Below are 27427 nucleotides of genomic sequence, written 5' to 3'. Positions count from 1 at the left end.
GGGGCATTGTGTAGAAGCAGCACTGGGCTGAGTTGTTGATTTTAGTTGCACTGTTGTGGGGAGATAACAAGCTGAGACCAGATGCCTCTCCAGGGGAAGGGAAGGTATTTCAGATTGAGGGTTTATGCTGCCATTTTACCTCCGAGTGACCTCTTCAATGCAGCACTGATGGGGTCTGAACACTTCTTAAAATAAAATGGGATACATCAAAAGCAAAAATCTTACACTGCGATCATTGCATGAAAATCTAATAATTTGGATTCCTTTTTACAGATCACGCCAATTCCAGGCACACATCCACTTCTGGTATTTGTGAACCCCAAAAGCGGTGGGAAACAGGGAGAAAGGTGAGCCTCTGATTTCTGATTTTTTCTATGAAAAGGAAATGGCAAAATTTGGACAGAAATACAACTGCAATCTCGGATGTTCAGCAAAGTTGTTACTGTAGTTAGGATTGTACACTGGGAAGTGATGTCTAAATATAACACCAGATATAAGCTTTAGCCAAGTACAAGGGGTCATCCTGCATATCAAAATGGCACTGAATAAACCTACGACAACTGATGTTACACAAGGCTTCTGCCATTATTGTTTGGGAGACCAATGGAACTCCAAGGAAAAGGGCAAGGACCTGGTTGAAATGGGATTCCACCATTTCTGGGCCATTCCTAGCTGCCTTGAGAGAGGCAAAATCTCTGCTTACCCCTTCAAAAGGCAATAACAACCAAAGAAAGGAATTGAAGGTGAGGTCTCTTTAAGCCAGGAGACCATGCTCCTCAGCCTGGCAAAGGACCTAATGTTTCTGTGGCAAAAGCTTTGCTAAGCCAATGGCAGCCATCCACAAGGGTGAAGGTCGAGCCCACCGCTAGAGCCCAAGTCAAGTTAGTAAGTAAACTGGACCTCCAAAGGTTTCCGAAACTGTTTGCAAAAATACTAGCAATTTAAGTAAATGAAAGCAGTTGACTATTGCAATGTTTAATGCAGTTTTTTAAAAATCATATTGCATACGTTTTATGATTTAATATTAAGCACACTTTTTGGTTAATTCAATTTTAATTTAAGATCTGTGCCATCCCTGCCACATGTAAGCTGCTGCTAAATCTAACCCACTCAGTAAGCAATTTTTAAAAAATCTGAACAAGCAAAACCTGCAAGGTACTTTTGTAAAAACACATTTCTGTAATTCTGTTTAGTTGTTATGAAATACTAAATGTTGTACAATTGAAATTGCGAATCATTAGTTGTGCAGTGAAAACAAAGTGTGGGAAACAAATGACCTGGTACAAGTGTCATGTCTAGTTAATATCCCCTACAAGTGCCTCCATTTATCCTCCCCTGTGACTTGTGCACTGTTTCAACTCACATTTCTGTGAGAACACTGCCTGGGGACATTAATTAGGTGTGACACCAGTACAGGCTTGACCCTAGCACACTCCTGGAAAAGACCTTCATTATAAATCATCATTAAAACTAAAATGATTACAGTAACAATACAGATCACTTCTGTATTAAGTGATGAATCCACATGCGTTACATTGTCTATAAAGACTCCCTTTTGCTTTATCAAATTCAACTTATTTTAAAAAAACTGAAACAAAGATCTAACACTACAAAGGGAAATGGATAGTATATTTATACTCTTTTCACAGAATCTTCAGAAAATTCCAGTTCCTTCTGAATCCACGCCAGGTTTACAACCTTGCCAGTAGTGGACCAATGCCAGGGTAAGTACAACACCAAAGCAGGAACCAGAAATATCATGCCTAAGTTGGGAATTCAGAAGTTCCTAACATCATAAGTTTTCTTATAAATATTCATATTGAACAAAAAGGATAGGTATTTAGAAAAGTAGAAACTAGTTACAAATCACCTACACATCACCACCTATAAAAAGTGATTCACATTTATGAAATGTAAGACTGTTCATTAAGGCTGCATTACCTAATATAACTTGACCTGCAATATTTCATGTAGAGTTAAAATAAAGGTTATTAGGGAGGAGCATTTGTTTATTGACATGATAGCCACCAACTTCGCCAAAGATTAAAATTACAGATTACAGATCTAACAGAAATTACATCCTGTAAAATTCTCATTTTAAGTGTTATAAGATGAATGAAAACATCAATGTTTTTAAAAATGTTCTCTTAATAAAATAATTATGGCACAATGTATTTTGTTGGTGCATCCTGTTGGCTTATAATATCATCAAGATCTACTTCTGTTTGCGTGTTTCTGAAAGACAGCGAAGTCACTTAAATCTGCGTAGAAACTTTTTTATATTTTAGGAGTTGACATGTTTCATTACTGTTGAAGACAAATAGTGAAGAACAATCTTGTATGAATTATGCACTGTGCTGCTTGTTATGATACCCTGTGTTCCCAGCAGGGTGGGATGTGCAAGCTGATAAATCTTACCCTTACAGAAACATTACAAGACTCCAGTCAGCCTGAGGCAAGATTACCAGACACATCTGTTTCCTAATTCACAAACAACAGTATGATATCTTAAACGTCTGCCTTTCCATTCAACCATAGAGAGTCCTTCCTGTAAAACATAAACAAAGCTACAGTGAACAAATGTACTTCTTCTGAACCTTGTATTCTGAAAAAATAAAAATAATATAGGATAAACAAGTTGTCTAACAATTCTGTAAGAAAACATAAGCTCAACAACTTGCGCTTGTACAGCACCCTAAGGTAATAAGCCTCCCAAGGTGTTTCACAGAAGTGGATTGGACATAGAGCATGAGGAGAAGAGGAGCTGGGGCAGTGACTGAAAGTGTGAGCAAGGAATTTTTGAGGATGTTTTTCATTGCAGTGAAAGAGGTAACAAGGGAGAGGGTGTAGAGGGAGTATCAGAGTGTTGGACCCAGGCAGTTTAAGACTCTGCCATCAATAGTGAAATGGAAGAGGCTGCAAAGTAATGAAGGCCTGGGTTAGAAGAGTGACAGCTGCATGTTGGCACATAGAGTTGCTGAGTGAAGATGAGGTGATTCTGTGGAAAGATTTATAAAAAGCTTTTGAACTAAGTAGGTTAGGAGACAGGCAGTTAGTCGTGAGACAGGTGAGAAAGAAGAGTGGCACTTAGTGAAGAATGGGATGTGGGCGGTAGATTTTAGAAGAGCTCGAATGTTATTGGAGGGTGGAACTAGAGAGGCCAGTGAGCAGAGCATTGCGGAAGTTAAGACTTGAGATGAAGAAGCATGGATAAGAGAGCCAGTGGCCATGGAACTGAGGGAAGGGCAAGGTTGTGAAGCTGGAAATAGCCACACACAATCAAGTTTGTCCTGAGTTAGCAACTGAGGAGGCCAATGGAATCTGGGATTAGAGTACACAGGAGCTGCGCAGCATGGCTTCAGCCTTGCTGACGTGAAGTGAGTCCTAGTGATGCCCTGAATAGAGTTTGGAAATGCACAATTCACAGGTGCAAAGGATTGGAAAGATGTGACACCAGTGGCCAGATTTTCAATAGCAAGTTAAGTAGCTTGAGTCAGGAAATTTCCCAACTCAACGGACCTGGCTTAATTTAATGGCCCCTGTTACATCCAAGTTTCACTCCAGGAGGCAGGGCGTGATAGACTTGGGCCCACCGATCCCAGAAGCTGATTGTAGGCAGTCATGGGGGTGAATGAGTTCCGCCTTGGTTCTTTGGGACTTTATCCCAGTTGTTTTAGAAGCTGTTAGGCCCTCTAACCCTCACCCTTAACACCCCTAAACCCAAACCAACTTATGCTCACATGCCATTTCATAGCCCCCATGGCAACTTACCTCATATCCTCAGAGCAGGCTTCAAGAGGCATGTGGAGATGAAAGAAAGCTTGTAAAATATAATCAAGTTCTCAATCAAATACACTTGATTCCAAAAAAAAACACTCCCATTCACAAAACTCATTTCAAGATTTTGAATCCCTTCAGGTGTTCAATCTATTATAAAATCAAATTTCTATTTGGTAACCAAATTAAAGACAGCTCATCTCTTAAAAGCCCCTAAACTATCAATCCAATATAAACTGAGCTGAGATAAGTGCTATTTCAGCATTTATGACACTGCCAAGCATTCATAATGACCTCAGCTGTAATAACAGCCCTTGGGAAATGTCAACAAAGTACTATATTGAAACTGCAGGAACAGATGGTAAAGCTTCTTCATAACCTACACCAGATGGTCTGTCAAGCAAAGCAATCCAGCAGAGGGTATTTTTTAACTCTAATTGAGAGCTTCTGCCTGTCGTTTTTACATGTTTAAAGGGAGGGGATTTAAAACACTTCAGATCATATATGTAAACAGATCATATCCACCATTCACAAGTGTTTGCTTGTGCTTCATAAATTTGTGACTCCCACACTGTAGGTTAAGACCCTTGGAAGATCAAAAACAAGGTCTGTTTGAAATCAGCACTAATTTCAAGTGCCCAGCTGAGTTACGGTTTCCTGCCTGTGCGATTAATGTCCTGCCACCTTCCGCTTGCTGGTAAAAATAGGATCTGTCAAATGTGGCAGAACCTACGGATCCAGGTCCTGGCTGCATTGTTAATGGTCTCCAGAGTCAACCCAACTCAGCAAAAATCAACACCAGGGGGAGAATTTTCTCCCCGTCAGGGGTCTGAGCGGGAGCAGGTGTGGGTAGGCGCACAGCCGATCACTGCCCGTGATTGGCTGTGCGCCGCCATTTTACGTGGGCGGGCCAATTAAGGCCAGCGCAGCGTGATGCGTACCTGGAAACGCTGAGTGCTCCCTGTACGGGCAGAGGGAGGAGGCTGAGTCGGGGCCTGTGCTCTTTTGCACATGCGCGGGAAAGAGCGCAGAAATCTCCCTTAGGCCCAGAGCTGCCTCAGGGAGATTATTTTGATTATGAAAAATTTAAATAAAGAAGAAAAAAATAATTCAGACATGTCCCCTCATGTGACAGTGTAACATGAGCTGAGACATGTCAGTGAATTTTAATAAAAATTTTTATTCAATTTATAAACACTTCATGAAACCTCATCCCGCCCGTGGAAGAGGTTCCATGATAAATGCAAAGGCCGCCTGGGCTCTCCACCTGCCCGCCAACTTTAAAGTTGGACGGACAGCCCAGACAACCAGCTTAATTAGATTATTAACAGCCTTAACAGGCCTTTGACAGTTTGGCGGGCGGGCAGCCGACTCCGGTGTGCACCTGCCGAACTGAAAACCTGAATGACGCACGGTGACGTCGGGATGCATGCCCGACATCACCTTGCGTCATTTTACGTGCCAGAGAGCACGCCGACCTGAAGATTCAGGCCCAGGTCTCCTACTTTAAGTTGCCTGGAATATATTGGGGTTTGCGCAAAGTGGGGAGGGCAGAGTGCTTCTGCCTACTGCAGCTAAAGGGAAGACATATTAATGAGATGGAAAGAATAAAAATAGTCCTTCTGCTTCATTTTGTCCCCAGTGTCAAAATGTCACTCCCTTAAAGGGCTTCCCAAAAAGTGGATCTAAGTCCTAATGTCTTTCTGCTCCCCAACTGGAGGATAGCAGAGTGGTAGACAGCACATTCCTGGAGACTGGAAAAGTCCTTTTTTCTCAGGGATCCAAAGAATGACAAGAATTTGTCAAAAAAAGAGAATAAGTCTTCAATTCTCTCTTTTTTAGAAAAAATGTCCCTTTCTCGAAGTTTCTCCAACATTATGCTTAGCTTGGGTGATTTATTTCAACAACATTTTTTATCAGCACCCACAAGTAGTCCCTGTTACTGTATCGAAATCACACTTCCATTTCTCTCACAAACATCTTTCAGAGTGAGAGTGATGTTTTGTGAACTTGCATCAATGCTTAACAGCTAGGAAAGAAAGGAAACAAATATTCATTTTGCCTGAACTGGATTCAAACAAAGTTCTAAAGATGAGACAAAATGGCGCAAAACATCTTCCCTAAAATGGAAATTTAAAAATTAAACCTTCAGTGAATTGAGCTATTGCCGTAAATAGCTTTTCAGCTTCTCCATGGCTCAGCTGCATCTATTAATTCTCATCAAGTGACAAAGCATATCTGGTATCAAACTGAAAGAACCAGGCAAAGTTTGGAGTCTCAGATTAATCATTTATCATTCCGCTGGCCTTGTATTTGAGCATGAAAATATCAAACCAGTTAATTGAAGGGCAGGAGAAATTGGAAAAAAAATATCCACTTATGTACATGTGGACGTTCATGTATGCGCATTAGTACTTTTGCAGATGTGTAAAATAAATATTAAATATTTACAGCACTAACAGATCCATGGTATTCAGTGGTCCTTGAAGTGGTCATTTATTCCCCAAGATTTCACCACAGAAAATATCCTTAACATCACAGCTAGAAGTGATAGTAATGAGTGACAGGTCTCAGGAGTAGGTTTATTACGTTACTATTACAAAATTCTTAACTTATCTGTATTATATTCAAAATAGATGCTTACTAATGCTTCAGCCTTGATATTTACAGGGAAGAAGCAGGGAAATGGTTGCAGGGTAGGAGTGCAAACCCACAAATTCCAAGAATGTGGAGGTCCTGCTGAATTTATTGGTGGGACCTCGTTATCATTTTTAACTCTCCCATTTCAGAGTTTTTGGTCCGTAATTGTGACACTCCCCTTTAAGTGTACCTACCCTTTTTTAAAAAATTGCATTTATTTGCAGTTGTCTCTTCCCATTTCTCGTGGGTACCCTACATCCATCTAAATCTGCTATGTTAATAAGCTGACCTTAGAAAATTGGGTGTAAGTGACCCACTTCCATTACAACATAAATAACAGTGTTATGACACAGCAGATGGTAAATGCTGAGCTGCTCAAATCCCAGAGGGAAACTTGGAGCAGTTGCCGCAACTGTTTTGCAATTTGTATTTTTATTTCGATATGCGTGCCTTGAATTCAGTAATAATAAGACCACCGAGTCTTAGAGGTGGTTTTACAAAACTAAATTAAACATTTATTAATAAAATAAATGATTTTAAGCACATACATAGGTCAACAAATTAGTACTTCGATAACTCCTAAATCGCCTAATTAATCTAGCTCCCAGTTACACCTCCGTTAAGACAATAGTAAAACAACATAGATTTCAACAGATCCAGGCAAAGCACACAATACCCTGGAGATTGATAATTAAAATGAATTCTCTTAGCTTCGGTCCCTGGAGATAGCAGCTTGGTACATAGAGGCTGGAGGCTTTTCACACTTGTTGGACCTTAGAATTCCTTCTTTCCTTACACATAACCTCATCTCCTTTACATATGTGTCTCCCTTTTCAGTGTAAATCCCATTGTTCCAATATGTCTTTGCAACTTTACTTTTTCCACAATATAAATCTTTCATAGCACTCATGTTATCATTAACCTTTGGGAAAAATAAATACACTGTTTGGCTTAGCCTCTGTTGGCTAGGTGTAACACCTTACCATCTCTTTGAAATTTATGTCTCTGGTTTATCTAAAAATATAAATGTTTTTCACACTTCACATTCTAAAACTTCAGCCATGCTTATGTATTTAGCATTTCAAACCTAGCTTCTCTTCTGATACATAAGAGCACCCAGACCAGCTGTCTGCAATTCACTTAAAACCCAACATGTACACCTACGCACACAAACTTATCCAAACCCCAGGATTAACCTATCATTGCAATAAATCACAATAATATTATGAAAATTATTATATTTTCATAACAAACAGCAATATCATAAAGTCAAAATGTATGCCACAACAATGTGAAACGCAATTTATTTTAGCAGGTCAGGCCCTGGGACCCCTGATGCAACTGTTTAAAGTGAGTGAATGGAACACCATGGCCAGAACTTTGTTCACAGTTGGAAAAATTACAAAGGGACCTTATTTGAATAAATATTACATTTAAATGAGACCCATATGTGGCAGCAGCATGGCCACATTCTTGGTCTAGGAAAGTAGTTGCACTATGACTTCTCAACACCCGCTGCCAATGAACCTATAAATATTGTGCTGAGTCATCCAGTATCAGGCCTATGTGGCAGATAGAGGCCTAATTGTGATAAATAAGTTGCTATCTTCATGCTATCCTCAACTGGTTTGCCATATTATTATTCTTTATAGTTCTTAAGTCATAGACAAAAGGCAAAGGTAGTCACCATTTGACCAGTTATGGAACAAAGAAGCACTGTGTTGTAACCCCAGCTGATTTTATGACTGGATAAGTCAGGTCCCAGGGTAGAACCTGGCTTGATAGATCCTAACTTTATTTTTTATTTTGATACACGGAGGGTGGCTACTGAACAGTGGCCTAGTGGTCACTCTCACTGACTCAGCCATGCCAACAGAACACCGCTGCTTCACATGCACATAGTAAAGAGTTACAGACATTTGGCTGTCCCCTTGGACCTTCTGGCTTCTCGCAAACCTATGTTGCTTTAATTCTGTACCTTGCAGTTTTATCCTTTTAAGCTTGGAGCCTATCTTAGGTCCCCAATCTTAACTCCTCTTAACAGGACTTTTTCCAGGTTCCTGTCCTTGTCCTTTGACTGAACAGTCCTCTAGGGATCTTTCCTGTTCCAACCTGTGGTTTTGGGGACATTCTTCTTTGGTTTTTGTAACCTGCTCCTTGCAGTTCCCTCTCCTGTCCAGTCTCTTTGGAATCCTGGCTTCAACTGAACTAAAATGGTTTTCTGGTTTTCTCTGTCTCTGTGGATGTCTCTCTCTGTGCTAGGCAACAGCACAGTTTTTTCTCCCTTGTCTTTGTTTTAACTTCCCTTCAAGCGTCGTAAAATCGCATTGGAATGCAAGAAACAAAGCCTTAGACCAGCTCTCTCCACTCTAAAATGAAACTAGATCCCAGAAGTAGATCTGCAGTAAGGTGGTTCACTCTTTAATGCCCTTTGGAATGGCCTAGCAAGCCATTTAGTTGTATCAAACCACTAAAAAGTCAATAAAATGAAATGAAACTGGAAGGACCGCCCAGCATCGATCTACACACCAGAAACGACAACGGCAATTTCAGCCCTGTTGATCCTGCAAAGTCCTCCTTACTAACACCTGGGGGCTTGTGCCAAAATTGGGAGAGCCGTCTCACAGACTCATCAAGCAACAGCCTGACATAGTCATACTCACGGAATCATATCCTACAGATCATGTCCCAGACACCACCATCATCATCCCTGGGTATGTCCTGTCTCACTGGCAGGATAGACTCAACAGAGGTGGCAGCACAGTGGTATACAGTCAATTGTCCTGGGTGTCCTCAACATCAGCTCTGACCTCCATGAAGTTTCCTGGCATCTGGTCGAAGATGGGTGAGGAAACCTCCTGCTGATTAACATGTACTGCCCCCCTCAGCTGATGAATCAGTGCTCCTACGTGTTGAACACCAATTGGAGGAAGGACTGAGGGTGGAAAGGGCACAGAATGTACACTGGGTGAGGGACTTCAATGCCTATCACCAAGTGTGGCTCGGTAGCACCATTACAGATTGAACTGGCCGAGTCCTAAAGAACATAGCTGCTAGGCTAGGTCTGTGGCAGGCAGTGAGGGTCAAACATACTTGACCTCATCCTACCAACCTGCCTGTCTGCATCTATCCGTTACGGTATGGGTAGGAGTGACCATCGCACAGCTGTTGTGGAGACGAATTTCCGCCTTCACATTGAGGAGACCCTCCATCGTGTTGTGTGGCACTGCCACTGTGCTAAATGGGATAGATTTCGAACAGATCTAGCAACTCGAGACTGGACATCCATGAGGCGCTGTGGGCCATCAGCAGCAGCAGAATTGTACCCAGCCCTACTCTACCATTACCATCAAGCCAGGGGATCAACCCTGGTTCATTGAAGAGTGCGGGAGGGTATGCCAGCGGCAGCAACAGGTTCCTGGAAAAGAGGATTATTCTGTTTCATGCCGAGAGGCATCCTGTCAACCAGAGATATCATTTAAAATTTAGATGAGAGAAGCTAAGTGGTGAATTTAGTCTCCATATCCATGGCTGTGGTTGCAGACGCTCAAGAAATGTTCCAGATCAATGAAAGTGATCATGATTTGAATATCCACTCATTTCCCAATTGTAGTGCATCACCTGATGGTGCATGACAACAAGAATTAACTCTGGTGTTGGAAATGCTTCACCGAGGTGGAATTAAATGTTCTGAGGGTCCCTTCCAGTTGATTGACTCGTGATGCCATGTTGTAAAAATTGCAAAGGCTGCTTGGCCTATTCGCCCACCCACGAACTGAATGGTTGAGCGAGCTACGAAAAATGCAAATTAATTACCTGCTTAAGGGCTTTAATAGGCCTCTTAATTGTTGATGGGTGCGCTGCCGCCTCTTGCAAGCCCCCTCCAACCAAAAGATCGCAAGAGTGCGCGATGACATTGGGATGCTCACCACGCACTATTTCACCCCCGTTTGGGTCGGGCGGGCACGCGCCCGTGGGATGTAAAATTCTGCCCTATGGAAAATTTCGGAAGTTGCAACTTTTGAAGTCTGTAAAGACTTTCACTGAGACTTGCTAAGTAACACAATAGGAATATGGACATAGGCAGTCATCAAAGACACAAAAAAAATTATGTAAAGACTGTTCAAATTATTTCTGGAGAGCACAGCAAGAAGGCTGCCAGTAAACGTGATTTAAATAAAAGCAGTTCAGAGGACTACTTTTAACTTTACTTAACCCTAATGCTACAGTCAATACCTGTTCACTTCTAGCTATTTGGAGTGCTTTTAGTCTGCTTACTGCCCCAGTTTGGCTGAGAATGGGATTATTGGTTTTATCTCCTTCCCAATTAATGTTGTAGGTAGAACCTGCCTGATTTCCCTGTGAAGGTGGGTAGGACAAAGTGGGGTAAATGGGAAGGGGTTTGAAAGAGTTCCTGGCTAGAACTCCTATATGAAACAAATAAGACCTCAATAAATATATTAAAATTGGGACTGTACAATGTCTTTAAATTCTTTATGGGGCCAATGCCATTCTCTAATCTATTTTCTGATTAGGTTTGTGCGGAGCATAAATATCGACATAACCTGTTGGGCCATATAGCCTGTTTATATGCTATATACTCTATGTAATTCTATGATTAATGCCACTTCCTCCTGCCATGCACAAACCATGAAAGGTACAAGTTCTGAGGTGGCCATTATTCAAAGTGGATATTTTTCCTGTCATAGCTTGTGTACTTTTTGACTTATAGATTTAAAACATACTTGCAATTATAAGCTCTGAACTGTAAAGGAGCGTCAAGAGATTGCTTGATAGGGATCCTTCAAGGATTCCCACTCTGAAAGGAAGGGGAGGAGACCCTGGAAGGAGGCAGAGGCAGGGAATTTTAGGGCTGTAGTGACCTTGACTTGCAACAGATATCACTTAGCTTGCTGTTAACAATTGGTTGCAGGTCTTCTTGCAGGATGTGACTGAACTCTGCCGCTGTCTGCCTGGAGAATGGAAGTGCTGTTGTGCACTGCTCCTAGAACTGCAGGAAGTTGCAAAGGACACTTTCTTCCAATTTGACCTCCCTTCAGCTGCAAGGCTCCATGCCCCGAATGGAGTTGATGCAGTATAACTCTAAGGATTCCTCTACTGAAATGGGCCATTGTTGTATCTGTGCGCATTCAGGTTTTGTCAATATTAAAGTCACCCAAGTTATCAAGCCTGTTGCTTTGTTAACTGTTGACCCTGCAAATTCTGTGGATGCTGCCCAATATTTTCATCTGAAGAATAACTAAGGGGTAAAAGTTCATCCTTTGTGCTGCAGTCACACAGTTTTGTGCATATCGGAAATATGGACGAATGTTCAGCAACGCAACTCTGCCCCAAGACTTGGAAATTTTCTGCTAAATGTTTCAAACCTGCCTATTTCTTCTAGAATTCCCATCTTCAGGAATTGATGTTCAAATTGTTTCTAATGAATCAAAAACTATTCTCCTTCATGCATTTCTCTAAGCCACCTGCTTCTATGGAAAATAAACAAAGCACATCACAGTTGATTTTAAAACTTAAAGTAAGCTCTGTATCGATTGACATTTATCCATTTCATTACAAGAACCTTAGTCATGTCCACTTGTGCTATTTGGTAGGTCAGTCACCAATTCTCCCTTGTTCAGAATGGACCATCTGAGAATGTTTCTGTTTCAATGAGGAAATTTCAAGCAGAGTTTGGGAGTAGCCAGGTTCCAAAATTCTTTTTTACTTTGCAGGGTAAATTTTTCCAATTGCAGTTTAAATTTATTAACTTCAAAAATAGTTGAAATAAAAATCAAAAGTAAATAATTTGTAGCAACAGATGGAACAATTACAGCATAACACCACTAATTTGAACCGGTTGGAAATGAACACAGTTCTGACTAGCAATTTGTTCTGACTAGCGATTCATCATTCAAGATTTGATATATGGATACTGATTGCTGTATAGAAGATGAAGGAATAGCATGAGTAACCATTTAAGTTTTAAATCCAAAGGAAGAATTGCCATTGAAGTGCAGTATCATAAATTTTAACTTGGAAGCATGATTTTTGAGCTGGAATATTTTTCTTGCTGAACCATCAGTCATCGGAGCAGTTACACTCCCAATATTTGTTGTTCATTGTTCAAAGGTATTGACCGAATCTGTGGACTAGGATTCCTAAGTTCTAAAGAATCTGTGGAGGGTTGAAATGGTGGCCAGGACCCAATTCTAAGACTCCCGACCCCATTCCCAGGGATTCCAAATTTTCAATGGGCTTTTTAAGGGTTCAATCTGCTTCAGCTCGCCGGCCCACAATCTGCGTTCCTGACTTGGTCAGCTCCACTGCAGGGATAGGCAATTGTCCTAGTCCTCTGCAATATTCATTGAGTCAGGCCAGCTTTCCAAAGAGTCATGGTTCACAGCACCTCAGAGGTGTCATAAACTATAGCTTGCATGAGGGAATCTTTTGAAAAGTAAGTTCAAAAAGTCCTCTTCATGCTCCCCCATGCCAAAGTAAGCTCCCCAACCAACTCCTATAGTCCTTCATGCTCCCATTCCAAGCTATGGCACTTCTATGTCCATTTACCCTCTTTATATTGTATAGAAGCAATGAAGCCTATAGTGACAATAGGATGTGCAAAGAAAAGCTTTAAAAAGTCATTCATTAATTTCCAGTTTTGTAAAAAAAAACTTCTTTTTGTCCAGTAAAAGTGTCAATCATCCATTCCTTTTAAAGTATCAATAGCTGAAACTGAAAGCATTTGAAATCTCTTTATCTTGTGTAAGTAAACATTGTGCAATTGCTAGCATAGATCTGAACTATCACTCAAACAATGTTTTCCCTGGGACTCAGGTGCTTCAGTGCTCAAATGAATGTCTGGGCTCTGAGCCAATAATGCATAATGAGGCTTGGGGGGCATACCTTGGCGTGGGTGGCCGTAGTAGTTGATTGAAGGTGCATAACTTGACATGGGGGGTGTGATGAGCCAAAGGTGTTGGTTAGGACATACCTCGGCATGGGGGAGCGTGAGGGGGCAGAGGGTTTGGTTTGGGGGGCATGAGGTGGCATGGGGAATGTGTGGGTGATGAGGAGGTGTGAAGGCTGAGGGCTAGAGGGCCTTTCTGTTTTTATTATAACTGAGGATGAAGTCGCAGAACACTGAGGCAGGCCTTTTAAACAGCCTGCCTCTGCATCTGGCAGCCTCTATGGCTCCCTGTGGACTCCTTCCCGGGTTTGTTGGCCCGACTGCAGTCCCCCCCCGCCCCCCGCAATGAAAATCCTATCCTTCTTCGTACTTTCTCCTAAGGCGGGTGGGCCAAGCCAGGAATTTTCCTGTCTCCCACTACCTCCTCTAGGCTTAAAATCCAGCTCTAAGTATCAGGACTGCTAATCAGTTTAAGTCTCAATTTCAATCGGGTAAATTCTGTTGAAAAATGGAAATATATCTTAAATGATAAATTTCTCAATGCATTGGGGGAGGAAGAGTTTCCAGGTGTGCAGAACCATAAATGCTAAAAAGGGTGAGCAGGTTAAAAAAAAATCCATTTCAAAGACAAATTGGATTTAAGGGTTTCTGTTGAGAGGAATTGAATACAAAAGCAAAGACAGAAATAATTAGACTGCAACTGGAGCATGGTGTGCAGTTTTGTGCTACTCACTGCAGGAGGAATTTTATAGCCCTGGAGATATTTATTTGAATGAGGAGACTGAGTCACAAGGAAAGGCTAATTCTGTGAAATCAAGAAGATTGAGGAGGGGGGTTGATGGTGGTCTTCAAAATGATAGAAGTGATAGAATGATAGCTGAGGTGAAGGCGGGTTATTTCCATTGTTGTGTAAATTGAAGGTGCAAGATTTTAATCTTACGAAGAGCTTTAGTTACATCAAAGGACAGATTGAGAAAAGCTACTTCATGCAAAGATTTATTGAAATCTGAAATGCTCTGCTACGGGTTATGATTGATGGCAAATTGATTCCAGCTTTAAAAGGATACTGACTAATTAATTAATGAGGAAAGATTTCAAAGAGAATAGGGAGAAGGCAAGAAAATGGGAATAGTTTGGGGAAATATCAGGAAAGTAGAACAGTGTAAAATCAGCCCCTTGTGATTTAAATTCATCAGAGGCAAGAAATGTTGAATGGCTTTCCACCTGCGTGAAGATTTCTCTGTTTCTACAGTGATATATCATTCAGTGGAGGAAAGATGTACAAAATTGTGAACCCACAAATTGAAAGGAAAAATTCCTTTAAAAATGGCTTCTCACAAACCAAATCAATGTCTTTCTTCAGGTTAAATTTTTTCCGAGATGTTCCAGACTTTAGAATTCTGGCTTGTGGTGGCGATGGAACAGTTGGATGGATTCTAGATTGCATAGGTAAGGCTTTTAGCTTCCATGGGCTTCACAAATACACCCAAAGCAATGGATGAGTGTTGGAAACCTGAAATAAAACGGAAGGTTCCCAAGTTAATGTCAAGTCAGTCAGTAATGGAAAGCAAAAAATATATTAATGCCAAGTCCTTGGATCAAAGCTTTCACATGATTTTTTTTTTCTTTCAATGGGCTAACTGCTGTGTATTTCCTGTTTTTATTTCAGGAAAATGGATGGTCTGGGATGCAGAAAATTACAAATGGGGAGATATGTTAAAAGGCTATAGTGATTCAAATAAAGAGATTAAGCAGTTTTATTCAATAAGACAAACAGGGAGGTTGTTTCAGCCCTGCCTCATGGCCAGCATGTTTTTTTAAATTAATGTTTTAATGTAAATAGTATCTAAATTTCACCCCTCCCCACTCCATCCCTCCAACACCTTATATGAGCTTTACATTGGAATTGGTATCTCACATTTTTGACACATTTGCAGTTTTTCATACTGCATGTTTGTTTTTTTTTGCATTTTATTTAAGCATATGAGTTTCTCAGAAACTGGGAAATAAATTACGTGGTTCAACACAGTTGAAGAATGTTCCACCAAAAGCAAGTGCATTCTTATTGAGCTTTCCTGCTGCTGTGTTATAAATATTAAACAAAACTGTTCCAGGGTCTCTTGGTGATGATGCAAGTAAAACATCAAAACAAACAAGTAAGATATCACTAACACAGTCAATCCACAATCCACTAAGCCAAGGATAAGGCAGCCAAGCTTCATTCAGAACTCCAACACTGAAAGAGCCAGATGCTCCACAACAGAAAAGGATTATAAATGCAACTATGGCTAGAATTTTCCGGCCCCGTTGACATCGGGCGTCATTGCAGGCCGGGGTGGGCGGGGGGGAGGTTAATATGCTCTAAAACCAGTTTGCGATTGTCCGCACCACTTGTCAATGGCGGTCCACATTTCCACCCGCCGCAGGTCAGGAGCCTAATTTTAACACTTTAGCAGTTTAGCATCTCATTATAAGTCCTGCTCGCTGAAATCATCCCCCCCCACACTGGATCAGCCAGGCACGTTGGCATGATTACATGTTTCACAACTTACATAAGCTGAGCGAGCTGCACTTTGCTCGGGACTTTGAGGCCTGTTTGCTTACCTTGCTTCGGGCAGCACTCACGGTCATCAGTGCCAGGCTTCACAGGCAGCACCACATCACTTTTAGGGGGGCTCACAGGCAGGTCTCTACCTACCAGACCAGCCATAAGGCAGGGGGTGGCTTTTCATTGGCTGCAGAGCTAGGTTTTGCTTGGGGAAGGGGGAGAAGTGGCCTCAGGCAAGGGAAGAGTCTGCAGGGGAAGGGGGAGTATCCAAGGGTGTGTGTGGGATCACATGTTGATCTGTGCAAATGGCCTCAAAATGGTAGGAGCTGAGGGGGGCAGTCTCCAGAAGAGAGGCCAGATGGTGATGTGAGGGTGTGTGTGAGAGAGTGAATGGTGATACCTCTTGAGCTGGCAGTGAGTGAGATACCAGCGAATGTGTGATGGCCTTGTGAGTGTGTAAGTTTAGAGTGATAAGGTGGTTACCAACCTCTTCTGTGCTGCACTGGCACTGACCACCTCTGCCACCACCTCCCGAGCCGGAGTGGTGAGACTGATGGGCCTCCTGCGGCCAGAGCGGGGGTATAGGACATTGCGGCAGGCCTCCCCAGCGTCCAGAAGGTATCCCAGGGATGTATCACTGAATTGGGGGTCTGCACTCTTCTTGGCTTTTGGAGCCATGTCTTCACTGGATCAGCCCTGGGCTAGAAACATTGAGAAGTGTGCATGCAGCTGCAATTTAAACATGGCACCCTGCATGAGGAAGCAGTGAGGGTAATGATGTGACGGGCATATCTGAGGCCAGCGAGATGGTGTGTTTCCTGTGGCTGCATAATTAATGGGAATGGGACGATATGGCACGAAAACCTACCATTGCAGCCGACGGGTAAAACAAACTTTTTCCCACCCGCTACCGCACTATGTGCAGATTTGTTTGAGGGAATTCATGCATAAGCAATTGTACTTTTTGCAGAATTGATTTACTCTTCCAACTAAAAGGAAATAAAGTGCAAGCACAACTACTAATAGTTGTGGAGTTCTCTCCGTGGCTCAGTAAGTCTATCATAGAGAGTAAGTAAGCGATGTAGACTGAAAGAGACCCAGGTTTGATCCAAAGTCTGTGCCAAGTTTACAGACCTCAGCTGAAGTAGCGCAAGAACGTTACAATTGGCCTCAGCACTCCTGTACTAAGGGGAGCAAAATTAGTCTGACAGCTATGCAGCCATGAATGCTATTCAGCAACTCCAGGTGGAGAAGCCTGTTTGTAGGAATTGGGTGGCAATAGAATATAGTTTAACTATCCCTTTGCAGTTGAATAGCCTGCCAACATTCAAGTGTCAGGCTCAAGCATGCAGATCAGAAAAGGTGAAATGGTACCCACAGAAACATACCCCAGTGTGAAGTGGCAAAAGGGAGAAATCTGCTTAATTTTTGTGGCCTTAACAGTTTGCAGAGTCTGGCCACACCCAGCACTAGACCACCCACTGGCTGGGCTTTGCCCTAGAATTGGGAAGCAGCTGGAGCTAAACAGCTGGGGGTAAGGGAGCAAGAGGACTGTGCTACATACCTTTGTGATTTTTATTTTGGGGGTGCTTCCAGACTGATGGAGGATGTATACGCAAGCCCTTCTGCTCAGATTGTTCAACCCATTTCCCCAGTGCAGATGCTCCATGGGTGAAATCAGAGGAAAATGATTGGGGAGGACAAGAATGCTCCAACCCAGCTTATTTGCATTTCTACACTGGGAGTCAGAACTCTGGGGAGATGTTATGGGACAGGGATCTGGCACAACAGATTCACACTAGTTTCCCTTTTGCTGCACCTGAGCACTAAAGAGAAACCTCTAACCCCCTAACATGACTTGATTAAATCAACACCCCTCCCATTAAATTTCATGTGAGCTTTGATTTTAGAATTAGTCGTCCCCTGAAACCACCCTACACCAACTGTTTTGTGTAAGTGCTTGTACTGATGCAAATGACAATATAATATTAGATCAATTATCACAAGTTAATTGAGGGCATGGCTTCTCACTCATCACTCACATCTGATTCTATCTGCTAAAGCACTGTAGTAATCAAGAGGAGCAGAAAACAGTCTATATCAATTCACCATTCATTTTTTTGATAACTCTTTTGTTTCATTTGGACACAGCTGGGGTTTATCCTAGCGAGGTTCTTTCCTAGTGCAGGATTTGCCACAAAAATTATTTAGCTTGTGCACAACCTGCCGTTACTTTAATAAGACAATATCTACCATTTTGGAAGTTAACAGGCTACTGAGATTGCAAAATAACTTCTTTAGGGATGGACTGTGACTCTTTTACACCAGGAATATTGGCAGAGTATTGCAGGCAATAAACTTCCTGGCATCAAATACCAATCACGAATTATATTTCACGCATTATATTTCAGTGCCCCTTCCAAATAGCAAAATTTTTCCCAGGATAACAGTAGGTATACAGATAGCAGAGGAACAGCACTTTATTTTCCCTGTAAAATCATTAAACTTGTTCTTGGAGGATTCATTTTACTGGCCTCCACTTTTCTAGAATGTCAAAGGTTGTGACATGGGGCAGCTGAGTTCAGTTAAAAAATATGCATTGTAAAATGTTTACTTATTTCACAGACAAAGCAAATTTGCTTCAACATCCTCCAGTGGCAGTCCTTCCACTTGGAACTGGCAATGACTTGGCAAGATGTCTCAGATCAGGAGGAGGTAAGGAAAGAAACTCTCATTTGCAAGCTTTTTGACTATTGGTATGTATATTGGGGCAGAGCATCCACTAGGTTACACCTTTCTCCCAAGATCAGCCAAACTAACACAAAAGATTGTGAAATTTCAAGTGTAAGTTTAGTTTGCACAAATCAGCATTCTGCAATCTTTTGTGCCAGTTTAAATATATTCTGCACCCACAAAACATGCCATGCCTCCCTCCCCTCCTCCGATCAAATTAATCACCATGACAAGTTTTATTATTTGTACTAGTTTGGAAGCCTTCGAAGAAGGTTTTTAAAATTAAGCTTTCTTTTAGGTGCAAGGACACTCATAGACATCTTTCAAAAACTCTAAAATATTTTATTCACTAAGAAACTGACTACCCTACACAATGGAACGAGCAAACAATTCTGTATTGGTTTTTTGAAAAGTCATTTTTAGTTACTTAAAGTCAGGTTATACTGAGCCAGAAGTTCTTATTAAAGAAACTTACTTTTTGTGCTCCACTCTTGGCCATCACGGCGATAAAGGCGGAGGAGCTACAACCTCAGAGGAAAACAACTGGCTGGTGCCAGGTGAAGGGAGGATCCTCTGGGAAGAGGGTTTGTGTTCCCTTCAAACCCATGAGGAAGGCAGCGGGAAAACCCCTTATGCTTCCCTTCTCGCAAGTCAAATATGGTCAGTGCAAGCGATTCATATTGAGACAACAGCATGAATGGAGTTGGTACCACTTGTGCCAATGCCTCACTCAGTATGGACATCCATGAACTGCAGGTAGACACAAATAACATTAAGACCAGCTTAACCAGAACTCCAACAACAAGGTCATCTACTGTGCAATGACCTGAACATTTGGAAGACCAGAGTCACATACGCCACTCGGCATGGCACTTATACGATGACGACTTTTTGTGACAAACTGAATTTCAGTTTTATTAACAAAACTGTCCCTGGTTAACACTCTTAAATATATAAAGGAATATTTATGAATGCAAGAAAAAAAGAATATGTACTAAAACACTGTGTGATTGACTTGGTCCTTGGACTATTTTACATTTCTGGCTATGCAGGTAGGTTGAGAGGAAATCTAAACGTAAAATCAGTTTGCAAAGCTAGTGCAATTTTGAGCTCAATTTGTACCCAGATTGCCACTTGTGTCCAAATCAGAAGTTCCATCCCACTATGTTTAAAAGTGATCTTGTGTAAAATTCTGCAGCCACATGCAGGACAACTAGTCAAGTCAAACACAAACCAGCATTCTCCCAGTGTAATAGTCACTGTTGATCTATGGTTTTGATTATGATGTGGGAGCTGGCAGATCCCATTGTGAGCCGCACTGACCACATCTGCAGGAAGTGTTGGTTGCTGGAGGAACTCCGGCTCAGAATTGATGAGCTGGAGTCCGAGCTCCGGATGCTGCGGCACATCCGGGAGGGGGAGAGTTACCTGGACGCTTTGTTTCAGGAGGCGGTCACACCCGGTAGATTAAATACCTCAAATTCGGTCAGTGGTCAGGGTCAGCAGGGTGTGACTGCAAGTGAGGCAGGTAGAGGGATCCTGTGTTCAGGAACAGAGGAGCCTCAGCTCTTGACCTTGTCCAACAGGTACAAGGTACTTGCTCCCTGTGTGGATGAGGAACAGGGCTGTAGGGAGGATGAGCCAGCTGACCATAGCAAAGGAGGCCATTCAAGAGGGGGGAGCAAAAAGACAAGTGGTAGTTGTAGGGGATTCTATAATTAGGGGAATTGATAGCATCCTTTGTAAGTAGGATCGAGAGTCCCGCATGGTATGTTGCCTGCCCGGTGCCAGGGTGAGGGACATCTCTGACCAGCTTGAAAGGATATTGGAGAGGGAGGGGGAGGATCCAGTTGTTGTGGTCCACGTCGGGACAAATAACATAGGTAAGACTAGGAAAGAGGACCTGTTTGGGGATTATCAAGAACTAGGAACTAAATTAAAGAACAGGTCATCAAGGGTTATAATCTCCGGATTACTACCCGAGCCATGTGCAAATTTGCATAGGGACGCGAGAATAAGGGAAGTAAACATGTGGCTAAAGGAGTGGTGTGGGAAAGAGGGGTTCCATTTCGTGGGGCACTGGCATCAGTATTGGAACAGGAGGGATCTGTACCATTGGGATGGTCTCCACCTGAACCGATCTGGGACCAATGTTCTAGCGAAAAGGGTAAATAGGGTGGTCAACAGGACTTTAAACTAGAAAGTGGGGGGGAAGGGAAGGGTAAAACTCCAAGAAGTATGACGAATGGGAAACAAAGCAGCAGGTTAGCGCGTGGGGGAGTGGATTCAACTTCATGGAAAATTATGAAAAAACTGAAAAGAAAGGAGAGCCCAGGAGAGGCTATTAAAGTCTCCAGAACACAAAATAGGACAGAGTGTTTGGAAAGGGCTAAGAATCTAACTTCAAGCACATCAGATAAAGGGACAACAATGAGAAAGGGGACGGGAAATACAGGACTGAAAGTGTTGTATCTGAATGCACGCAGTATACGAAATAAGGTAAATGATCTTGTGGCGCAGATTGAAATTGGCAGGTATGATGTGGTGGGCATCACAGAGACATGGCTGCAAGGGGATAAGGACTGGGAGCTAAATATCCAAGGATATACATCCTATCAAAAAGATAGGCAGGTTGGCAGAGGGGGTGGGGTTGCTTTGTTAGTAAGAAATGAAATTAAATCGATAGCAAGAAACGACGTAGGGTCAGATGATGTAGAATCTGTGTGGGTAGAGTTGAGGAACCGCAAAGATAAGAAAACCATAATTGCAGTTATGTACAGGCCTCCGAACAGTAGTCAGGATGTGGGGCACAAGATACACCAGGAGATAGAAAAGGCGTGTAAGAATGGCAAGGTTACAGTGATCATGGGGGATTTTAATATGCAGGTAGACTGGGAAAATCAGGTTGGTCGTGGATCCCAAGAAAAGGAATTTGTGGAATGTCTACGAGATGGCTTTTTGGAGCAGCTTGTGGTGGAGCCCACTAGGGAACAGGCAATTCTAGATTTAGTGATGATGTGTAATGAGGCAGATTTGATAAGGGAGCTTAAGGTGAAGGAACCCTTAGGAGGAAGTGACCATAATATGATAGAATTTACCCTGCAATTTGAGAGGGAAAAGCTGGAATCAGATGTAACGGACTAGAATATAAAAGCAGGGATGTGCTGCTGAGGCTTTGTAAGGCTCTGGTCAGACCACATTTAGAATATTGTGAGCAATTTTGGGCCCCGTATCTCAGGAAGGATGTGCTGGCCCTGGAGAGGGTCCAGAGGAGGTTCCCGAGAACGATCCCAGGAATGAAAGGCTTAACATATGAGGAACGTTTGAGGACTCTGGGTCTATACTCGATGGAGTTTAGAAGGATGAGGGGGGATCTGATTGAAACTTACAGAATACTGAAAGGCCTGGATAGAGTGGACGTGGAGAAGATGTTTCCATTAGTCGGAGAGACTAGGACCCGAGGGCACAGCCTCAGAGTAAAGGGAAGACCTTTTAGAACAGAGATGAGGAGAAAGGTCTTTAGCCAGAGAGTGGTGAATCTATGGAATTCATTGCCACAGAAGGCTGTGGAGGCCAGGTCATTGAGTGTATTTAAGACCGAGATAGATAGGTTCTTGATTGGTAAGGGGATCAAAGGTTACGGGAAGAAGGCGGGAGAATGGGTTTGAGAAGCTTATCAGCCATGATTGAATGGTGGAGCAGACTCAATGGGCCGAATGGCCTAATTTCTGCTCCTGTGTCTTATGGTCTTTTCCCATGTTTGCTGAATGAGTTCTTTGCTGTATTCAGAGCAGAATTCTAAAAACTCATGTTAGCTGGGCACCCCTTAAAATGGAAAACACCTGGGAAATTGTTAGCTTGGGCAGCAGGGAACTGTCTCTTAATATTATAACATGTTATAAAGCCAATTTTGAAAGAAAATATTGTGGAATTTCTTCCTCTTAGCCTTGTACCTTTAGCATTTTGAAACCATCTCTTCCACCATCTTCCCTGCTTAAAAACAGTTACATTAAGACAATGATGACAATAGTAATTGGGAGCACCTGGCATGAAACCGTACTTGCCGTGAGCACAGGCTGGCTAATCACGGACTGATTTTCTACCTATTCATTTCTTGTCCCTGCCACTGCTTGCTGGCTGCACTTGACCACAGATGTTTGGTCAATGATACAGAGAATGCAGAGTGCATTTCCAGCTCTGATCTCAGTTACTGTGACTGGATGGCTTAATGATTTCTAAACCTATTTTGTAACACAGCCTAGTTTGTGATTATTTTGTTGACCAAAATATTGACAGCACTGTAGAATGTAGAATAGAACCAGCTATATTTTGACCTGAGAATGAGCTGAAAATGGACTGTGCAGTGACTCCAAATGTTAATTTTCAACCCATTATGTGCCTTTTAATTGTATATAACGATGTCATTAACTTGCCATCAACAAACTTTTACACCAATTTGACCAACTATTTTTGTTTCCCTGTAAGGTTATGAAGGGGAGAGTCTGATGAAGATCATTAAAGACATTGAGAACTGCACAGTGGTCATGCTGGATAGATGGAAAGTTGAAGTGATTCCTAATGACAAAGAGGAAAAGGGGGACCCTGTGCCTTACACTATTATCAACAATTACTTCTCTATAGGAGTGGTAAGTCTATCTGAGATCGTACTACCTGAGTGGACAATTTTTAAATAGGGTTGCAGCTTGCTTATTGCTGCTACAATTTACATTAATTGTAATCCTCAGGGGTTTCAATATAGCTGAAGGGCACCTCTGAGGAGAGACTGGAGTTACATTTTATATTCAAGAGTATATTAACCCCACTAGAATTGAAGAAAAATATATTTTCACATTTAGGGCTTTATCCCTTGTGAGCACTACAGAACTTGTTATGGGAAAGATGCACTTGGCATTTTATAGTTAGATTATGTGGAGAATGGTGAGTCATTATATTTTGTGAAACCCCCTGCCATTTTGTTTGTCACTGTGAAAGCCTGCCTTTCCTGTATTTTCTGTGAGCTCCTGTATTAAATCCAATTTTCTGTTCGGTCCTGGACTATTTTCATCCCAGTGATTAAAAAATAAATGCAACAACTCACTGTCAGGCAATACTTAAGTTTCGGGGTTTAGATAACAAATAAACTAAGTCCGAACCATTTTGATTTGAGTACTGCTTATAATCCACTGCCATCAACCCAGCATCCCAGCATTCAACTGGATCATGAACTTGTGTTAAAGCACAGTTGTGCCGTTACTTTTCCTGAAGTAAAAATTCAAGTTCTTACTGAATTCACTGTTACTATTTTATTATTCTGGCATCAACATTGCTCATGGTACTATGAAATATCGCCAGTGCTTTTACTGCTTATGATGTTTTGCAAATGAGGTATCCAATTCCGGGTCCTAGTTGTGCACAGGACAGAAACTATGTTGGGTTCCAGAAAGTGAAATGATCCACTTTAATGAACAGATGTAAAAATCTCTTTCATGAACATGTCACTTTCTTAAAGCAACTCTAACCAGCTACTTTCCAAATTTAAGTCCCTGGTCTTTTCGCAGCTAGATTATCTAATCTGGGATGGCAGCAATAAAACTATAATTGACCTTACACTCCAAGCAAAGACCAATTGACCATTGCCTTGTTCCTTCAGGAGGTTTGTAGATGTTGGGTGAGAACAGGAACACACTTGGCAGAGATGCCTCGTGAAGAAATAATTTGCCAGCGCCTCCTCCCAAAGGTCATGCGTGACTAATGATCACTTGGGCAAGATATTGAAAAAATGACTTGCACCCATGGACTAATTGTAGAAGCAGTTAACCATGTCAAGAAAGTTAGGAATTGGGAATGGAGGAAGTGGAAAAGAAAGTCATTGTTTCTTCAATCTCACCTCTCTTTTTAGCATTTATTTAGTTAAATCCCTAGACCATGCTACTTTCAGTTAAAATGCCATTATATTTTCCTTTATTTTGCACTTGAAGATGAAACACCACTCTGTACTGTCTATGTGACTATTCTTATAGGGAGAGTGGGGGTGGGTGGGGTGTGGAGGAAATGTTCTGAATGACATATATATGGTGCTCATGCCCAAATAGCTCTATCTTTCATTAGATTATGGACGTAATCGTCCCAGATTTGCAGTAAGTGCGGAAGCAGGCAGGAAAACAATGTTTTACCCGCTGGCCACAATGGCGACTTCTCAGGCCGTATTATCCCAATCCCGCCGCATTAATTATGTATTCACGGGATACACGCTGTTTTAATGGCGGGTGGGCTCTCGTTTGCCCGCCATGCCAGGCGCCATATTTAAAGTGCAGCCACGCACACACCTCTCAGTGCTTCCAGCGCAGGATTGCTGCACAGAAGACATGGTTCAGCCCCTAGGTTTAATGATGCATCCCTCGAGTGCCTTTTGGATGGAGTGAAGGCCCACCATGATGTCCTCTATCCCCACTCTGGCCGCAGGATGGGCAGCAACATTACCAACCTGGCTTGGGAAATGGTGGCAGCAGTGGTCAGCACCAATGCCCTGCAAAAGAGGACAGGCAAGCAGTGCCGTAAGAGGATGAATGATCTCCTCTGTTCTGCCAGGGTAAGTCATACTTCTCATCACTCTCAACTCACACACTCACAAACCCATCACACATCCACAGGAATCTCACACCTCAAGGGACAACACCACTAACTCTCACACACAACCTCACATCTCCATCAGGTTCATATCCTCTGAAACTCACATCCTCATCCCGTCCATCTCTACACTCACTACACAAATGTTCTATGCAATGCCATGTGTCCTGTCCACACTCTCCATCTGTTTTCATGCAGGAGAAGCCTGCTCACATCAGCAGGGACAAGTCCTAGACCAGGGGTGGAGTGGCCCACATTAGGCCCCTCACTCACTTTGACCAGTGTGCCATCATGCTGACTGGTGAGGATGTGGACCGTGCCTGCAGTGACGGTGAGGTCAGTGGTAAACACCCACCTGAGGACCCTGCACCATATCATCCCTCTCTCAATGCAAATTTGAGTGCTCTCTCTCTCCTGCTTTTGACTCTGCATCCATGCACTAATTATCTCTACTTTGGTTCACAGGGAGCTCTGCCAAGCGACCAACACCCTCAGCCAGCTAGGCCCTCAGCTCCTTCCATGTCCTCACCTCCAGCCAAGAGGACTCCTCCTCCATTAAAGTGCTGGAAATAAGCAGCCTGGAAGACCTGTCTAAGTGCTTACCCACACCCTGTACCAGCGCAGAGACACACACCTCGGTGGGACCTAGATCTAGAGCAGGCTCAGGTTCACAATCTGGTGGTCACCACACGGACATGTGTCCACAGCAGGAGGAGGCAGGTTCAGCCGAGCTCCCTGGCACTTGGACGACTGCTGGGGAAGAGGCACCTGTGAGGTTCGGTTGGCCTTCCAACTCATCCTGGAGATTCGGCAGAAGGCGTGGGAGCATCACACAGAGCTGTGGGAAGCCCTCAACAGAGTGGCATGTGAGTCGGAGGAGTGCGTCCGCCTGCTTTCTGATGAAATGGTGGCCACATATATGCATATGGAGGTCTCCATGGGAAGGATGGCAGACACCATGGAGACCCTGGTCCAGCAGAACACGGAGATGTGTGCAGACCTCGTGGGAGTCATGGGTAAGTTCCTGCAGTGGCGACACGAGAGGGAAACGGGCAGCTCAACGTCCCCTCAGTTGCTCATTCCCCTCAAAGAGTCAGGCCGGGGCCCCCGGACACTCAGGAGGAGGAGGAGCAGCAGCTGGATGCCGCTGGGTCACCCACTCAGGAATCTGAGGCTGTCCTCTCCCTCCAAGTCCCCTTTGCCTGTGACCCCCTCAACCTTGTCCTCTGTCACCGCAGGGGCAACTGGCCCACAGGAGGCCAGCCAGAGTAACCCTTGGCAGTGAGCCAAGGCCTCTGTTCCCCAGGGGATCCACACCAAAGGTATCCAAGGCAACAGGGCCAACCACTGCACAGGCTGTCTCCACCCCTGCTGTGGATGTCAGGGCAGCACCTAGAAGTCTAAGGCATTCAAAGGTTAGAAAATTCTGATCACAGTCGGTTGTACAGGTGAACACATTTTGTCACTTTACAATCTGGAAATATACTCACTTTCACTGAATAATGTGTAATGATGTCTTTCAGCTTCATTTACAGGCTTCGTGAGTCCTCCCATTGCATCCACCCCCCACCCCACTAGCAGTTTAGATGTGTGTGTGTGTGTGTGTGCGTGCGTGTGTGCGTGTGTGTGCAGGCAGGGCTTTACAGAGCTTCGTGCAAGCACTCTTTCACGCACGCCAATCTGCCCCGTATCACACTCATCTCAATGTCCCGAGATTTTTCATTGCTGCCTGCCGGGGTTCACTTTCAGTTCACCATCTGAGCTGACCTGTATCTCCGCCCATCCACTGATCACACTCCCATCCAGCACCTGATCTCGCCCACCACGACTCTCGTTTCACTTCCGATTTAGCCAGCATGGTGGTGATACAGCTTTTCTTTTGCTGCCCCACCCTTTCCCCTCCCCTAGTCATCCAATTCCTTTCCCCCCATCACTGTTCACTCCCCCCGGCATCACTTTTCACCTCCCTCCCGTGACCAAACAGCCACAACCTTTTTCTTTCGGGGATATCTGAGTGAATGTGCACACTCCCTTTCTCCCCAAAATCCCAACCCCCATCCACATTAACCTCCTTGACCTCCTCCTTCCCATCCCCAAGGTCCGTGACTGCCTCCCAGCCCCCACCAACCACCCTTACCGTCCCTTCACTTGATACCGTACAATCCTCACCCTTCCATCCTATTGCCTCACTC

General features: G+C 43.2%; 1 protein-coding gene across 6 annotated transcripts in view; it reads left to right on the top strand.

The window, feature by feature from the left end:
* The window catches only part of dgkb (diacylglycerol kinase, beta), a 959831-nt gene that overhangs the window by 388466 nt on the left and 543938 nt on the right, over window positions 1-27427 (top strand). For all 6 annotated transcript variants that reach the window (XM_078535051.1, XM_078535068.1, XM_078535062.1 and 3 more), the window contains 5 exons: window positions 274-347; window positions 1650-1724; window positions 14691-14776; window positions 18501-18590; window positions 23094-23254. In XM_078535051.1, coding sequence (XP_078391177.1) covers window positions 274-347; window positions 1650-1724; window positions 14691-14776; window positions 18501-18590; window positions 23094-23254 — 486 coding nt within the window. The remainder of the gene's footprint in view (window positions 1-273; window positions 348-1649; window positions 1725-14690; window positions 14777-18500; window positions 18591-23093; window positions 23255-27427) is intronic.

The sequence above is a fragment of the Cetorhinus maximus genome, chromosome 3 (genome assembly GCF_964194155.1).
Source record: "Cetorhinus maximus chromosome 3, sCetMax3.hap1.1, whole genome shotgun sequence".
In the NCBI taxonomy this organism is placed as follows: Eukaryota; Metazoa; Chordata; class Chondrichthyes; order Lamniformes; family Cetorhinidae; genus Cetorhinus; species Cetorhinus maximus.
The sequence above is the reverse complement of the archived record's forward strand: the minus strand, read 5'-3'. Positions and strand labels throughout refer to the sequence as shown.